The sequence below is a fragment of the Carya illinoinensis genome, chromosome 8, assembly GCF_018687715.1.
Source record: "Carya illinoinensis cultivar Pawnee chromosome 8, C.illinoinensisPawnee_v1, whole genome shotgun sequence".
NCBI lineage: Eukaryota > Viridiplantae > Streptophyta > Magnoliopsida > Fagales > Juglandaceae > Carya > Carya illinoinensis.
Genome location: NC_056759.1, coordinates 6,538,701 through 6,555,970, shown reverse-complemented (window position 1 = coordinate 6,555,970; position 17,270 = coordinate 6,538,701). Strand labels below are relative to the sequence as shown.

Genomic DNA, 17,270 nt, shown 5'->3' with positions numbered 1-17,270 from the left:
CAGCTAGAGGCCCACCCCCACCTCACCCTACTCTCTCTCATACGTATATTTTTGTGGTTATATTCACTTCACTGAGAGAGAGAGAGAGAGAGAGAGAGTTTTTATATAGTTCTGTTGAATAAGACGTATCGCATTCTGTAGGGCAACAATGTGGCATTATGGGCACCCTCAAATGTAGGATATACATGTTTAATCGTCAATGATCTTTTCCTTTTGTCCTCAACTATTTAGTCTATTTTATCACATTTTGCCCTCTCGACTGTACTACTTTAATTTGTTCCAAGATATGTGATATGAAAAATACTATATATTACATTTTTCGCCTGTTCATGTTATCTTTATATAGCCTTGTCCTTTATTTTTAAATTTGTCCACTAATGAATAATATTACATTTATATAGCATAACTCAAATATTATATTAATCAACATATATATATAATATTTATTTTTTAAGAAGAATTTACCTAAATATTGAAAAACAATTAATTCTAAAATACGAGGGAGATAAAAGTATAATAAAATACAAGTAATTGCTATAGTTATAAAGAGTATTTATAAAAAGAAATTTATAAAATTTTTATAATTTTATATTAAATAATATTATGTAAATTTATAAATTTATTTTAACAGCTAAAACATTTCTAGTAAAATTATTCTGAGCACACGTATATCATTAAAAAAAATTAAAATTAAAAAAAAAAAAACATAGAATAAAATGGGATAAATATGGGCATCACGATCCTGCATTCCTGATTTTTATGTGTTGGCAGCTTCATGTGGATTCCTTGATTTTTATGCGTTGGCAGCTTGTTGTCACCCATGTGAGTTAACAAAAATCTTGGAGGTGGTGGACCCATTGAGAGTAGGCGTCGAAAATATCAGCCTCAAGTTACCTAAAGGCCGAACCTTCCCCAGTCTCCATGGCCCCCTGGTTCCTATCCCAACATCTTTTCTGTCCCATTTCACCACACGTCGCTTTCGATTTAGAACGGCAACCGAGTACTGTCGTCGCAACGTGGCACTTCAAAGAAAATCAAAACTACACCTACTACTAAACACAACCGTACAGATCGACTAAACTTTCTTTGTTTTTAGCCGTACGTCTCCATCATTGTACCATAATCAATTATTTTTGAATAAGAGTACATATCACATATTTATAAAAACAGAAATGATTTGTGCAGTCGGGAAATGCAGTTGGCGTGCAGTCGGCTGTAAAAAAAAAATTAATACGGGACCTACATGAAAAGAAAAAATTATTTTTATAACTTTTTATAATTAATGTAGGTCCCCCTGAATATAAAATAATTTTTTTATAATTTTTTTTTATTCATTCCGTACAGCCGACTGCACGCCGACTGCATTTCCCGACTGCGTGTAGCAAAGCCCTTATAAAAAAATAATTTTATAAATTGGTGTGATTTAATTTAATTTATTAAATTTATTTTATAATAAATATTATTTTAATAATCTGATAAATTATATAAAGTCAAGTTAAATTATGAGATTATTTTTATATAATTTATTTGTGATTAAAATATTTTTTTGAATAATTATTATTATCATCTTTACACATTATATATTATATTTATTTTATTTTTATTTTTATCTTTTTATAATAAATATGTGATATATAGATAATAAATATAATAATTCAATTATTTTAATAAGAATACAATAAAATTAAAATTAAAATAGTAAAAATAAAAAATATTAAAATATATAAAATATATAGTGGGAGATAATGATTAACATTCTCATTATTTTTTTATTGCTTTTAGAGAATGTGCAGTAATATCCTTCGATTTTAGAACTGTGACTTGTGATTTAATAAAAATAAATTAATGGCATACTCACTATTTAATTCTAAAAGGCTAAAATTAATGAAAAATTAAGTTTTATTCATGTTGGGCAATGGACAATATGCCACGTTTCTGTGGAGCTATGTCATGACCTTGCAATATGAAACCGCATATGTGAACTCTATACTTTGTTTTCCTTAAAAATATGACATAGATAAAGCATTAAAAACATGAACTTCACATATAATCAGACAACTAAACTGGGGATCTGCTGGTATAGGTTTTTTTTTTTTTTTTTTTTTCACTTAATTCTTCACTTACCAAACATTTAGAAAACTGCTACTAACCCAAAAAGATTATACAAAATAAATTTACGAACTAATATGACTTTATAGAATCTATTAGATCTATTTTATAATAAAAATAATTTTACAATCTGATATATCACAACAAGTCATATCAGTTTGTGAGTTTACTTTTATATAATAATATCTTTATGGCTAGAGTATTTTCGAAATAGATATACATATATATATATGAGTAATGCTACTCATTATCATAATTCTCATCATCCTTCCATCATCCTATAATGTGTTATTAGATTATTAGAGATTATTTATTATATTTTATTTGTGAACCTATCATTTAATGCTACATTACATGATAATGAGAATTAGAATGATGAATAGATTTTTTCTATATATATATATATATGTCTTGACTAAAGTAGGACTTCCTCCTTTAGATACTAATTTTATATTTTTATGTTATGATAGATGTTTGAAGAATAAATCTTCCCAACACCCCAACATCCCAACACCCCACCTATTTTTTATTTTTTAATATTTTTTTAATATTTATTTTGAATTTATTTTTTTAAATTAATTTAATTATTTTATTTATTATTTATATATTAAATATTTGATAAAAAATAAAATAATAAAAAATAAAAAATAGGTGGGGTATTGGGGTGTTGTGTAGTATAACCCAACCTCAAAGTCTTCCCCTGTTTGTAAAAAGTATTCATCTACCATACAATAAGAGTATCAATAAAATCTTAGGCTTGGTTTGGATTCAAAGATGAGATGGTTTTATATGAAAGTTGAATAAAATATTATTAGAATATTATTATTATTGTGAGATTTGAAAATTTTGAATTGTTTATTATATTTTATGTAAAAAGTTGATAAAATTATAATAATAAGATGAGATGAGAAAAAATTAAATAAAATAATTCCGAATCCAAACTAGACCTAAGAGTTTCGTCCCTATTATTAAGAAGAAAAGACAACTAAACTTGGGAAATATAAAAACCATTGCCTAAAGGAGGAGGATATTATTATATAAGCAGATAATTATCGTATGTTAGAATAGATGGTTTAAATAATTATTGTATGTTAGAATTTCTTAGAATTATTTTTTGCAAGAACTTTGATTTTGGAATTTATATAATCTCAAAGCTCTTCTCTATCTCATTGTAAAATATATTATCATGCCGTAAGAGATGTCTATCAATAAAATTGAGAATTTCATCATTCTTTAAAACAAAAACAACCAAACTTAGAAATATAAAAACCACTGCCAAAGGGAGGATATCATTATATAAGCTAGACAACATGTTACGTAACATGATAATCCAATTGCCTTGAACAGATTATCTAGTGTTTATTTTCTAATCTTAAAAGACTTAAAATAATATAAATTAAATATAAAATATGAAATGCATATTATAATATCGGAGATATATATATTTATATATAGAATGTGAATCTTGGTAATAATATGCAACTAGTCGATTTACATAACTATTACATATGTAAAAAAATTATATAAAAATAAATTTATAAATTGATATAGTTTTAAGAAATTTTATAGATTTATTTTATAATAAAAATAATTTTATAATTTAACGTATTTATTATATTAATTTATAAATTTATTTTTATATAATTTCTATGTATATAAAAAAATTTTCAGGTTTAATTTCTTCCCACGTTGTGATTGTCGTCCATTCATTGATTAAGCTTTCGAAGCTCCGGGCTCCTAAACCAGATCTTGCTTCACGTGGGGCGTGGCTTGAAATTCGTACCTGTTATCGACGCTAATATTTCGATGCCAAGAAAATATATAGTTTTAAATAAATTAAATAAAAAATGACAGTGTTTCACCTTTATAAGAAGTCTTGTGATCTTATCAGGATGCCACTGCAGAGAAGTTCATAGCGACGTAGGCTTTAGGAATCAGTGGCGTTAATAAAGAGAAAGAGGACAGTGGAAATATTAAACCCCAAGATAGCAACTCTTCCCGGTTTTCTCGTGTCTGCCTGCCAGCCAATAAAGTTAGTTTCACTTCTTTCAGTCTTCCCCATCCTCATCGGCATTAGAAAAAAAATCTCTATTCTGGTGTGATTCTTGTCCTGCTTCGCTTCAACATCATTCCTTGTTTTCTGTATTTTGTGATCTGATCCGCCATTGATCACGCACTCAACACCTTCTGAGCTTTGCCATAATAAGCACTCGATTCGATCACATTTATTTACTCTGCCCATTTGGTGGTCCGAGCGGCCTCTATCAAAATTTCTATCTTTTTCGCTTCGGGGTGCTTCCGATTCTTCGTTTTCAGGCTGCTTCTTCTTGATCCGGTCAGTGTTGGGTTCGTTACTTTTGATGTGGTTTATGGTTGTCGAAGGTTGGGAGTTGGGTGAGACTGGTTTCGATTTTTCCTTAGACAGTGGTTTTGGTATATCCTTAGCTTCAGCATTCCTGGACTTTGCACTCTAGGCCGCTGTCCTAAATAAATAGTCATCTTGGAACTTCGTTTCTTGCTGGGTCCGCCATGGATTCTTGCTGTGCGACACTGAAGACCAATGCTCATCCGGTCAAAGTTGGCAGAAGAGGAGTTAGGAATATGGGTACGGGTTTTTGGGGTGAGAGTATTCTGGGGAGCCTAAAGAGCAGGGACTTGAGTGCACAATTCTTGAAGAGTTCGACAAGTGAAAGCAGCAGGGTTACTAAACTAAAGCCGGTTGTTGCCTGCTCTGTTCTCACTTCAGATATCAACAAAGAGGCCATGGTAAGCGAATTCCATGCAATTTCACTCAAATCAAATTATGAGCAAATTCATTTTTTAATTGGCAGTATTATTAGACTCACTGTAGCATTAAAATGATGATATCAGGCATTTCAGGCACCGATTTTTCAGATTCCAAGAGCAGACCCGAAAAGTGTAGCTTCTATCATATTAGGTGGAGGTGCCGGAACTCGCTTATTTCCTCTCACGAGCAGAAGAGCCAAGCCGGCGGTGAGATATCGCCTCTAGGAGGCACTTACTGTGATTTTGAGATGTCAATATCACAAATTACCACTCCATATTTTATTTATTTCTCTTTTTCTTGTTTTATGATTCGGCTGCTATGAAACAGATTGTTTGGTATCAGTAACTAAGAGCTAGATGATACTAACTTTTGAGGGCTGATTATGAAGTTGAATATGATCTCACGGTGAGATTTATGATAATCTGCTATGATCTTCAGGTTCCAATCGGAGGGTATTACAGGCTAATCGATATCCCAATGAGTAATTGCATCAACAGTGGCATAAAAAAGATATTCATATTAACGCAGTTTAACTCGTTTTCCCTCAACCGTCACCTTGCCCGCACATATAATTTTGGGAATGGTAGTAGCTTTGGAGATGGGTTTGTGGAGGTAAGATGATTAAGGCAAATAAAATCCTTTAGAGACTGGTAAATGTCCTTCAATGAATTAAGGCTAATGTAATGGACAAACAGGTTTTGGCTGCCACTCAAACACCAGGAGAAGCAGGGAAGAGATGGTTCCAAGGAACAGCAGATGCCGTGAGGCAATTTATATGGGTCTTTGAGGTGAGTGATTATGATTTTGCAGTAATGCTCAACATTAAACCCACCCATAATAATACTTTTTTGGCTTTTGTTTGATTGTGCAGGATGCAAAGAACAAGAGTATAGAGCATATAATGATACTGTCTGGTGATCACCTCTATCGGATGGACTATATGGATTTTGTGCAGGTGATTTTTAACTATCTACTGGTGGAATAGTTCATCTAATACTTGGTTACATCTTTTAACAATTCTGCTTATTGATGGAGCTGTGCCTGCAGAAGCATATTGAAACAAACGCTGATATTACAGTTTCATGTGTGCCCATTGATGAGAGGTATCTCCGATTGATCTGTCACAGTTCGATCTACACACCAGATCTATAGATTCAGCTCCTGGTGTCTAGATATTTATCCTTTAATGTATTTATTGTATTGCAGCCGTGCTTCGGATTATGGACTCATGAAAATTGACAGCACAGGACGTATAATTCAATTCTCTGAGAAACCAAAGGGCCCTGACCTAAAAGCAATGGTAAGAAAATCTACTTCACTGTTGTTGTTTGACCTTAGTTTAGCTTTCTTTCTACACCTTTCCATTCTCTTTAATTGGTTATTTTCTCTCACATATTTGTGCTGCAGCAAGTTAACACCGCTCTTCTGGGGCTTTCTGAGCAAGATGCCAGGATTTACCCATACATTGCATCAATGGGTGTCTATGTATTTAAAACTGATGTCCTTCTAAAGCTGTTGAGATGGCGATATCCTTCATGCAACGACTTTGGCTCTGAAATTATTCCATCAGCTGTGATGGAGCACAATGTCCAAGTAGGATAGAGCTAACTAGCTGAGTTTCTGTATTTTTTAGGCATTTCTATGGTTTTGAATCTTCCCATGCTAACATTTGTGAATTATGTAAGCAATATTTTAGCATGGTAATCACTGATTTGCTTGGTGCATTTTCATTGTCAGGCATATTTATTCAATGATTATTGGGAGGACATTGGAACTATAAAGTCTTTTTTTGATGCCAACTTGGCCCTGACAGAACAGGTTGGTGCGAGTTTCTCCCAAGTGACATACTTTGATACGAGTTCTATTATATACAGTCACTTTTGCACAGTCACTTTTTCGTATTCTTTGTGCATTTCATTGATATGATTGGCCAAAGTAATTATTTTATATTAAAAAAATGACAATTAATAATATTAGTGGAGTGCGTAAATAGTAGTAAAAAATGATTACATATAGAATTTTTGTTGGCAACAATAATATTATTGACGAATCACTGAGTGATATCATGAAACACTATATTCGGATTGTTTAGTCATGGTTGTGTGCTCGGAATATACAGTAAAAGGATTCTGTCTGACAAATTGGAGAGTATCTTGTTAAAAGGTAAGAAAGAACTTCAGTAATGATCCATTAAAAAATCAAAAATATATATGCATAGGGAAAAAGTATCATGTGTTGATTATTAACAAGAAGTTCTGCATATCACACATGGGCTAGAAATTTGGGGTTTGGAAATTGTTTCTTTCGTCCCCACAAATGAGAAAATGACTCTGAACTGATCATAAATCATATGGTTCCTCCTTGCAGCTTCCAAAGTTTGAATTCTATGATCCAAAGACACCTTTCTACACATCTCCTAGATTCTTGCCGCCTACCAAAGTTGACAAATGCAGGGTATGATCATAAGGTTAAATTGGTATCTGAGATTGGCTTGCTTCTTGTGTCTCATACCTCAAACTGGTTCTTCCAGATTCAGGATGCAATTGTTTCCCACGGTTGCTTCTTGCGGGAATGCAGCGTTCAGCACTCCATAGTCGGTGTGCGCTCACGTTTAGAGTACGGTGTTGAACTTAAGGTGAGGAAACATATTTTATGCCCATTCCACCTCTTTGAAGTTGTAGGTTTTGTGGTCTGTTGTGCAATTGGCTTCAAAATATTTGGATTCTGATTGTACTCATGCATATTCAAGTGAGATTGGTCAGTTAACTGCTCCCTCAGACTTCAAGATGGTGTGATTTAGGAGCTTGACTATCTTCATTTTCTGACTGAATAATGATTATATTTGGTTTCCAGGATACTATGATGATGGGTGCAGATTACTACCAAACAGAATCTGAAATTGCATCTCTGCTCGCGGAAGGAAAGGTTCCAATTGGTGTTGGACAGAACACCAAAATCAGGTGAAGTCTTATGGGGGCTGTCAAAACCTCTCTCCCTCTCTCTCTCTCAAACATTCAATGCTTTGTCCTAAAGTTCAGAGCAATATGCCTAACTATTTAGCTAATATCTAATGTCAAAATTCTTGAAGGAATTGCATAATTGATAAGAATGCCAAGATAGGAAGAAATGTGGTCATAGCAAATGGTGATGTAAGTGCAGATTTCTAAGATCTTCAAATTATAGATTGCTATTAAAACATCAAGCCATCCAACTTATTGGAGAATGGTGTTTTAACTGTTCATCAACACACTGCTAAAGGATGTTCTCTGACTTCTCAGGGTGTTCAAGAAGCAGATAGACCGAATGAAGGATTTTACATACGGTCAGGGATCACAGTCATAGTGAAGAATGCAACAATAAAGGACGGAACATTAATTTAGCAATTTTCAGATCGAAGGGCTTCTTTATCAGATTTTGAGCCAGTGTTGCATGCGCAAGAGCAGACAGACAGTAAGTTTAAATGGTACTCGGGCAATAAAACATTAGCAGGAATACTCCTATATATGTAAATTACAAGTTTAATATATGTATGTAAGAAGGCCAGCTAGTTCCTAAATAAAAGAAATTGCTTCTCGGTTTATTTATTAGTTAATTTCTCGGCTTAATAAATAAATCTCATGCTGTTTTCATTTATACTCTCTTGGATGAACAAAACACGCTTCTAAGAGATTATTTATGTTACAAGTTGAATTTCACCTTTTAGCTACTGAACGAGATAGTTTGTGGCCTGCACTTCCTCTCTTCTCAAAGGGACTTTTGGTTCATGGCGTGCTTTCATTTGCATCCTTGCATTTTTAGCTTTGGCTGCCTGAACGGTCCTGATTTGTCTGCATTCTGTGAGCAGCAAATGTGTCCATAATTTGGCCGGATGGGCAAAAATGGATACTATTTGTTTATTTATTGTATTACCTGGCTTAGGTGGCCAAAATAAAAACACCAGTCCCTATCTACCGTTCTTCCACATTGAGTCTATTCCAAGCTTCCTAGAGATAAAAAAGACAAAATAATATGGGTTAGCATCAGGCTTATTAGGAGGATTTGGAAAAATAAGAGAACAAAATGAAGAAAAAGATGTACATGCAAGGCTCATGTCCCAATCTCATAATCTTGCCAAAAAAGTATGAAGTGTAAATGGAAAATGGAAGAATTGAAATATTAGATCAAAAGGCATATCTCAAGCAATATTTATATCTTCTTACAGTTCACAGCTCAGAGTGCTCAAGTACTTAATTACATGAAGCGTTCTTCTATACTTAAGCCCCTCATGTTGCCAACACCCCACAGCCGATGACGTTGATTTTTTTATTTTTATTTTTTTTTGTACAGTCAAACGCTCTTTTGTAATTTTACTCCCCAAATCACACTTTCCTCAAATAAGTTCTCCATTTGAATTTCTCAGAGAAAATCCAAACCCACTCCTTCCTTTGTCTTCGAGTTCTCTTCCTAGAAAACCCAAACCCACTCCTTCGTCCTCAAGTTATTCTCTTCTCAGAAAATCAACACGCATAACTCCCTTCATTTCAAAGTTATAAAAAAGAACAAAAAATGTGCCCAATGTTGGTTTTGGGAGGCCCAACCAATACCAGGGTCTGCTCCTGCATGTAAATCTTTAAATATGGTTGAACCATTAGAACGGCTGAGATCAAACTTCAAGAGAAAATAAATCACCCAAGTACCGACCACTGTTGAGAGCCATGACAACTGTAGCTTTGTCCTCTCAACATAGACGTTAAGGTTTGGGAAGCAATGCATGAGTCAGTAAGGCATTTTGACAAACATTTCTTATGCGATGAACAACCAAGAATACAACACGAGAAAAACTTTCCATAAAGTGGAAGAAATGTCATAGCCATACAGCCAAGCCACCAACACCATATCTTTTTTATCTTAAATCCCCATTCTAAGCTCAACCCGGAAGAAATGCTTGTCCATACCTGAAATGCAACAAATGCACAAAAGAGGGAGAATGGAATTGTTGGCACTGAAAGGCTGTGGCAGACGAGAGACGAGCAGATTGAGGGGTGAAGTTGGAGGACAAAGGAGTGGGTTTGGGTTTTCTGAGAAGAGAAGAACTCGAGAAAGAAAGAGTGGGGGGTGGTTTTCTGAGAAGAGAAGAATTTAAGGACGAAGGAGTGGGTTTGTTTTCGAGTGTAAAACTGTGACATGGCGGTCAGACCGGGTTCAGCCACGTCACAGTGTGTGGTGTTGGTGAGATAACCGGCTTAAGGATAGACTTTTTCTTACATGAAAAAATGATTTGATATGAGATTAAACTACTGATTGCACCATCCCTAGTGGATGGGGTGAAAGGATGTGAGACACTAATCATGATCATTTTTGGAGTACGCTGTTGAGCATCAGTCAATGAAGGCAAATGACAACCAACACATTTTGGCAGTTTCTTTTCCACTTAAATTTTATGCTAATGGTAGTTTTAATCCAGTTCTTCCACCTAATCAAGGACTAAGTGCAAACCCTCCTCCAGGGCGAACTGGTCCAAGCTCAGTTCCTACACCGAATAACTATGCACGGACAATATCAGGAACGCACCTTTAGAAGATCAAAAACCTTTTCACAAATGTACTTTTGCTGGATATTTGCACCCCGCTGCTGCAACTTGTCAGGATGAACAAAAAGAGTAGCTTTACGGTAAGCTTTCTTTACAGCACTAGTTGAAGTGATATCTGTAAGAGGTATTGGCTGCCAACTGCTGTCAGGTCCAAGGATCTGCCAGTACAAACATCCAGTTAAATTGTACAGATAGAAGTGATCGAGTTAATGGCAATTGAAGTAACCTTACTTTAATTCTCAATATCAAATCTATATATAGAAATTGAACAAAAAGAGTCAAAATTATAACTGCAATATGGCATTCCTAGCTTTGTCAATGCACTATATAGGATTTGTACAAAAGAATAATTTGTGTGTCTCTTCGTCTATTCCTCTTATATTTCCTAGTTATGATTTTTTTTTTTTTTTTCTGGCTTGTTGGTTATGATGTCATCTCCAATCGATGCTGTTGATGTCCAAGGAAGGGAGTTTTAACTTTTCCATCTTATCGACATTCTCCAACGAAAAAAAAGTAATACTTCAATAGGAAAAGGTTTTATATATCTATTAGACTATGGATTTATTAACGGCAGGCAGATTCCCAGTCAATAAGTCCACAAGATCCAAAGTTATGCCATACTATAAAAAAGTCAAGATTATAGAAGTACAAAGCATAGAGATATGAATTTCTTATAAAACATAAGTACAAGGCTCACACATACATATTGTAGTGTCGAAAGCAGGGCTCTCAGGTTCCCCTCCTTCCCGCTTGACCACCTTTTGACATCAGCATCAAGTGACACTGCTAATCGCTGTCACAAAAATGTTCAGATAGTAAGACAGAGACTCCAGGTCTTGTCCTGGGCTGTAAATGCACGAACTTCTTTAACTATAGAACTGATCGTACATTTCTCTCTGCTTGCTCCTTCCGTGCAAGAAGATCCCGCATATTCTGCTCTGCAAGAGCTTTTGCCTGAAGGAAACCAGAAAAAGTATGAACCAAGCTTGTTACATGCTAGAGCACCTGTATATGTAAACCTAAGCAAAGATGGGACGCATACCACACGTTCTGCTACTCTTTCATGCCTCTCAGACCTTGCTTTACACCCCTGAGTTGATTCATCATTAGTTCCATCAAATCCCTCAGTGGAGTGGGGAGCTTCATTAAACAAATATAATTGCTCAGAAATAGCCCATCAGCAAGTAAAGTTTAATCCTCATTTTGATTCATAAGTAAAGATATATCAAATGCTCTAAAAGGGTGATGGGGCAAGGGGGCAAGCACTCACAGAATGACACATCACCACGACTTGAAGAGTTGGGGTATTTCGTATTGCTGGTAGAACTCGAGCCTTTATGCTGTGGATCCTGCAGGAATTTCAGTTAACTATTAATTTTCCATGCAACAAGCCATTGGAAAAGCTTCATGGGAAAGGTCAAGTGAGAAACATGTTTAACAGAGAAACGCAAATGTGGTGAAAAGCTATGCCTCCTTCCTCTATCTTTTAATGCACCAGGCCGTTTCTCATCAAAGTACTTTTCAGCCTGGTGTCTTGCCTTGAAGGCAGCCTTCTTGAACATTGCTCTTTCTAGGGTACGTACTCGAGCCTCTACATTTGCTCTCACTACCGCAGCACGTTCAGCTTTAAGTCTGGCTTTGATAGCACCTTTCTCAGCTGACGACTTTTCATTAGCCGCAGAAGTATTTGCTAACTTTTCTCGTGCCTCTGCTGTCACCTTTTGATGAGCTTCAGCAGCAGCCCTTTTAGCCCTCTCTCTAGCCTCAGCAAATGCCCTTTCACGAGCCTCGTGGATGGCTCTTTCAACAGCCATCTTCTCTCTTTCTCTTTCCCTCTCTTGCACTTCATCTATGTTTTTAAAGTGTTCCTCTTCCATTTCCACATCCTTTTGCTCAGTAGTATTGCTTTCCTTCTCTTCCATTGTCAGGGTCGATTGATGAGTCCCATCTTTTTCTGTGATCTGGGCTTTTTTGATCTCTTGCGCTGTTTCCAGGCTATTTACTTCCCCTAGGAACATGCTGGGAAGCTGAACTGCTTTCATCTTGTTCCCATCATCAACCCATCTCTCCTCATGAGAAGAGGTAGAATTATTTCCATCTTCTTCGGGATCTGCTTTCACCTTGTTCCCATAAACCCATTTTTCCTTTTGAGAAGACATGGTACAATTCCCATCTTCTTCCTGATATCCAGCAAATTCAACTTCCTTGACAGTCATATTCCCCAGTTCAGGAGCCAATTCCTCAATGTTCCCTGCCAGATTGAAGGCTATTTTGTGTTCTTCTTCATGTTGGTAGTTTTGCTTTTGCCCACTCATGTCAGTTTTAACAAAGTTTACCCTTTCTGAGTCAAAAACAACTGTATCTATCATATCTTCCATTTGCTGCTTTGTCTCAGCTTGTCTGCAGGCATCTCGAGTAAAACCAACTGTTTCAAGTATCTCCTTATCTTCCATGTCATTTTCCTCTTTAACTGCTGCTAAATCTTTCCCACTCTCTTTGTGTTCAATGAAAGATGTATTTACTTCCATTGTACTTCCATTTTCTTCATGTGCAGGTGCCTCTAAAGTTATTTCCACACCCTTATCTTTGTCTTTTTGTCTGCTGGCTTCATGATTTTTGCTTAGCTTCTCACTTCCATCCTGCTTAAATCCATCATCAACCCTCTCAAGATTGTCCTCATCACAAATGGATTCTTCGGCCATTCTTACCTCAATTTCAACTTTAACACCGTCTGCCTTTTTTACATTCTCCTCCAGTTTAATGGAATCCTTATTTACTTCAATTCTACTTCCATTCTCATCATGTGCAGGTAACTCAAACGTTACATCCGCACTTCTATCATTCTCAATATGTCTACTCACTTTTTGATTTTCATTTAGGTCTTTACTTTCATCCTGCTTATATTGATCATCAGCAGTGTCAAGATTGTTCTCCTTGCAACTAAGAGCTTCTTGGGCCACTTTCAATCTTTTCCCATCTTCTGCACTCTGATCATTGTCTGTTTGTATCTTCTCAGCTTCTATCCATTTGCAAGTCCCCTTTAGTCTAGTGTCTTTATCTTCAATCCGATAAACAACCCCTTTATGCAACTTCTCATTTTCTCCAGCCTCTTGCAGCTTCTTATTTCCTTCCAAATCACCATTCACTTCAAGACTCTTCCCATTTTCTTTCTCATTGTGGATGTCATTAAATCTCGTCTCAATTACTAATTTCTCATGAACTTTGTCTAGCCTCTTTTCAGTGTCTTTCCCCCAGTGGGCATATTCTTGTTCCTTCTGAATGTCTACCTCCTCACAATCCTCTTTTCTTTGTTTTCCATTTTCTACCCACTCCTGAGGCTTCATCTGCCTCTTCATGTTTTCATTTTCCTCAAACTTTCGAGTCTCAATATTTTCCTCATGATTTACTACTTCCTCGAGAATTTTTAGTTTCTCTCCACGCTTTTCCTGTACATGGGATGCTTTAACTTTCATCTCAGATTCTTCCTGCTCGAGAACAACTCTTAATATCTTCTCATTTTCTTCCTGATCATGAACCTGTTGACCTAATTCTAATTCGCCCTTCTGAAAGCCTTCTTTCTTTGTGCTATCTGCCTGTTTAAACTCTAACATTACTTCTTCATGTTTACCTGTGGTAACAAGTTCATAAAACTGTTCTTCTAAAGCTGCTTCAGTTCCCAAAGGTGACTTCCTGATCCCAAAGTCTACTGTGAGGCCCGTTCGTATGATATTTTGCTCCCCTGTACCTGCAAAAGCTTGCTCTGCAGCATTCTCCATCTCATACATCTCTGAATCCTTCTTCTCCTTGTACCTCTTTGCCTTGTCTGTAGCTTTACCCTGCCTTCTCAGCTCAGCTTTGAGGCCATAATTAGAACTCAAATTGGCATGATTTCGAAGGCCGGCCTTCTTTCTTGCCATTGATTCTTTTGCAAATGCCATCTTTTCTCGTGCCTCCTTTATTGCTTTCCTCAAAGCAACCACAGAGGCGATGGCAAATGAGTTTGAATCTATGTCCTCATCAGAGTATGTTGGCGAAGAGACATGTCCAGTACCTTCAAAAAGAATTCCAGGAGCCCCAAACTTTGGAGCCATCAATTTCTCAGAACCACCCTTGCTACCACAAGAATTGGACAGTGGGCTTGAAGATGGTGAAACTTTCAAAAAATGTCCATGGTCGTATTCAGACGCACCAAATGACATATCAATTGAATTGGACCCACACACATCATATTTATTTTGAAGTGCAACGCCAACTTCACATTTCTGTTCGCTAGCACCATAAGCAGGAAGATCTGTCACAATTTTTGTGGGATGCACACTATCTATTAGCCCATCGGTTAAATCATTCTTCAGATAAGCATCATTTACTGCAGAAGGTACTGGCTTTTGGCTTTCATTCATCTGCAAGTTAGTCATTTCATTGATTATGCACGTATAACCAGGAGCACCATGAAGCTGAGCGTCTTGGGTTGGCCTATTTATTCCTTTTTTGCCTCCTTGTCTGATTTTAATGCGTGACTTGCTGAGCTTCTCCACAGCATCAAACGAATGATAAGATGCTTCATGTGAATACATCTGCTTTCTTTCTTGACAATCAGAAGGATCTGCCCCTTCAAAAGGGGATCCTCTTTCAGCTGGATTCCTACATAATAAAAATAGATATGACAATAACATAAGCTCAATGCTCAACATCTAAAAGTTCAATTGATTTTAAAGAAAACTGTTTAATTCCTTTCAATGTCAAGGCCTTGGGCTATGCCTACTTCTCATCAATAAAATTCTTATATAATGATCCAAAAAACTGTCATGGCAGACGTGAAGGGAAAATACCATAAAATAAGAGGCAAAGAAAATAAAAAAAAGAGAGGCAGGCAGCAAAGGCTACGGAACGGGTCACTATAAGATATGTGCAGAAATTTACAACAAACACCGAACAAAATAAGTTCTTATATGCATCCAATTAATATAGATCTCTTCACGGGAAGAAATATTGAAATAAAGGGCTATATCAAACAAAAGTCCAGCATTAAAATAAAATACAAAAATAAACAACGGACAATATCAACCACCGGCACTCCCAAAAAGCCAGATACGGCATCCATGAGATTTTCTGAGGAGAACTACTTCCATGATGGGTTGGTTCCAAAACAAGGGAGGCTCTCTCAGAATTACGAGTAGTATAACATATGCCATAAAAGAAACTGAATTTTCCTCTTTCAGATTCCTCCTAAACAATTACAAACTAATAAATTTCCCTAACATTAATCCAATCCCCTGGCGAACTGTACGAAAAGTTGTTGGAACTCGAATATCTATACGACGAAGTCCCTTCACATTCTCGACTACTTACGAATTACCTACTGGGCCTCGAACGCTTCTTCGTAACTCAAAGACCGAATTCTATACTTAATTTTGTTAGGTAAATAGTAGATAATAAAATCTAGGATAAAGATTTTGAACTTCTAAAACCGACATCAATTCGAGCATAATAGTAACACAAAAAAGTAAGTTTTCTAACTTGTGCGTTACAGAATTTGCAGAGCTTATTTTCTCAGAACTTCCATTTCAGAGAATAACTCAGCAACCAAAGAGAGCTTGAGTTTCACACTCAAGACAAAAATACCGTCGACTAAAAGGCGAAGAGCGGGTTTATAGTTTATACCGCTCCTTATCAGAAAAGCCATTCCTTGTCTTTGGCTCAGAAATAAGCTCCTCAAATGATAGGGAAAAATCTGATTCCCCAAAGGAACCGAAAACCTTGGAGTAATCGAGTTTTGAAAAACTCCGAACATCCACCGACACGTTGCTGTCATTCAGCGCAGGAACGTCAAGAAACGGAATCGAAGAACCTCGCGAGGCTTCGGGGCAAGTGAATATCTCACCGTAGTCTAGAACCCGGGACGATAAATTTGTAGCCCCAAACTGTGAGGTCGGAGCAGAGAAAGCGCCGTCGTACACAGTTTTTGAGCCAACTCTGTCGGCATTGGAGAGTTTAGTGGAGAGAGTAGAAGAGGAGGCTTGGTAATCCATTATCAGGGTCCACGTACCTAAAGGTAAACGCACTCTGCTCCTCTTCCTCTTCTCTGTGTTCTTTCACTGCAGAAATTTCTCTGCAGAATCAGACACGAAGAAAGAATGCCGAGAAAAGTGTGAAAGAAAGTGAGGGGAAAGAGAACACCTACGTAACAAGATTTGAAAGTAAAATAATGCGAGAAAATTTATTTAGAAGTTATTTTTTAACGTATCAACCGAATTATGAAGTTTTTTAAATTAACGAGATACTATAAAATATTGGTATTTTATTTTATTTTTTTCATTTCAAATGGCTAACACCGATATTTTAATAATATTTAATAATAGAAAAATTCTATATTTCTTTATCGCATTATATATTTTTTATTTTTTTTCTTATCAAATATTATTGAGTATAATTTTTAGCGGGAAAGACGGTCTTTAGACTTTAACTGCTAGCCAGTATATCATATTCAATTTGACAATATTATTATTAATATAAATATTTTAGATAATAGTAGCTATATATTTTATAAAAATAAATTTATAAATTAATATTATTTTATTAGTATTATTAGATATAGTTTGAATATGTGTAAGTTATCTACATTTTTTAAAAAAAAAATAGTAGAGTCCAATATTAAAAAATTAATTTTTTTATAAAAATTTTATATTTATCTATTTTTTTAAAATAAAATACGTTAAGTTTATATATTTTAAAATTATAAATATTATTTCTCTTATTTTATTAATTTATAATAAAAATAATATTATTAACATCACGACAAAAAGA

At 35.5% G+C, this 17,270-nt stretch overlaps 2 protein-coding genes across 4 annotated transcripts; one reads left to right on the top strand and one right to left on the bottom strand.

Moving 5' to 3' along the window:
• The first annotated feature begins 3,995 nt into the window (after positions 1-3,995).
• LOC122318540 (glucose-1-phosphate adenylyltransferase large subunit 1-like) lies at positions 3,996-8,489 on the top strand. 2 transcript variants are annotated; one of them, XM_043135987.1, is made up of 14 exons: positions 3,996-4,875; positions 4,990-5,103; positions 5,336-5,509; positions 5,593-5,685; positions 5,769-5,852; positions 5,945-6,000; positions 6,104-6,197; positions 6,305-6,490; positions 6,635-6,715; positions 7,265-7,351; positions 7,428-7,532; positions 7,751-7,857; positions 7,986-8,046; positions 8,176-8,489. In XM_043135987.1, the coding sequence occupies exons 1-14, from the start codon at positions 4,639-4,641 to the stop codon at positions 8,275-8,277; spliced, it is 1,581 nt and encodes a 526-aa protein (XP_042991921.1). In that variant the 5' UTR covers positions 3,996-4,638; the 3' UTR covers positions 8,278-8,489. The 2 variants fall into 2 exon arrangements, with proteins under 2 accessions (XP_042991921.1, XP_042991920.1); XM_043135986.1 differs by having other exon boundaries at positions 3,997-4,875; positions 4,981-5,103.
• LOC122318539 (auxilin-like protein 1) lies at positions 7,484-16,668 on the bottom strand. 2 transcript variants are annotated; one of them, XR_006244860.1, is made up of 10 exons: positions 16,128-16,668; positions 11,897-15,107; positions 11,737-11,815; positions 11,509-11,606; positions 11,355-11,420; positions 11,170-11,259; positions 10,448-10,624; positions 8,807-8,880; positions 8,594-8,731; positions 7,484-7,621 (listed from the first exon to the last, which is right to left on the bottom strand). XR_006244860.1 is itself a non-coding variant. In XM_043135985.1 (9 exons), the coding sequence occupies exons 1-8, from the start codon at positions 16,493-16,495 to the stop codon at positions 8,845-8,847; spliced, it is 4,125 nt and encodes a 1,374-aa protein (XP_042991919.1). In that variant the 5' UTR covers positions 16,496-16,668; the 3' UTR covers positions 8,373-8,731; positions 8,807-8,844. The 2 variants fall into 2 exon arrangements, 1 of the variants encoding a protein (XP_042991919.1); XM_043135985.1 differs by lacking the exon at positions 7,484-7,621 and having other exon boundaries at positions 8,373-8,731.
• Positions 16,669-17,270: the final 602 nt, after the last annotated feature.

Bases quoted from the DNA above. Each gene is read 5' to 3' on its own strand.
- LOC122318540 (XM_043135986.1), top strand. From the start codon at position 4,639: ATGGATTCTTGCTGTGCGACACTGAAGACCAATGCTCATCCGGTCAAA. The intron at 5,104-5,335 runs GTGAGATATCGC...TATGATCTTCAG, and splicing joins GCAGAAGAGCCAAGCCGGCG to GTTCCAATCGGAGGGTATTA. The intron at 5,510-5,592 runs GTAAGATGATTA...ATGGACAAACAG, and splicing joins TTGGAGATGGGTTTGTGGAG to GTTTTGGCTGCCACTCAAAC.
- LOC122318539 (XM_043135985.1), bottom strand. From the start codon at position 16,495: ATGGATTACCAAGCCTCCTCTTCTACTCTCTCCACTAAACTCTCCAAT. The intron at 11,816-11,896 runs GTTTCTCACTTG...AAATTCCTGCAG, and splicing joins TGCGTTTCTCTGTTAAACAT to GATCCACAGCATAAAGGCTC. The intron at 11,607-11,736 runs GTGAGTGCTTGC...TGTTTAATGAAG, and splicing joins TCGTGGTGATGTGTCATTCT to CTCCCCACTCCACTGAGGGA.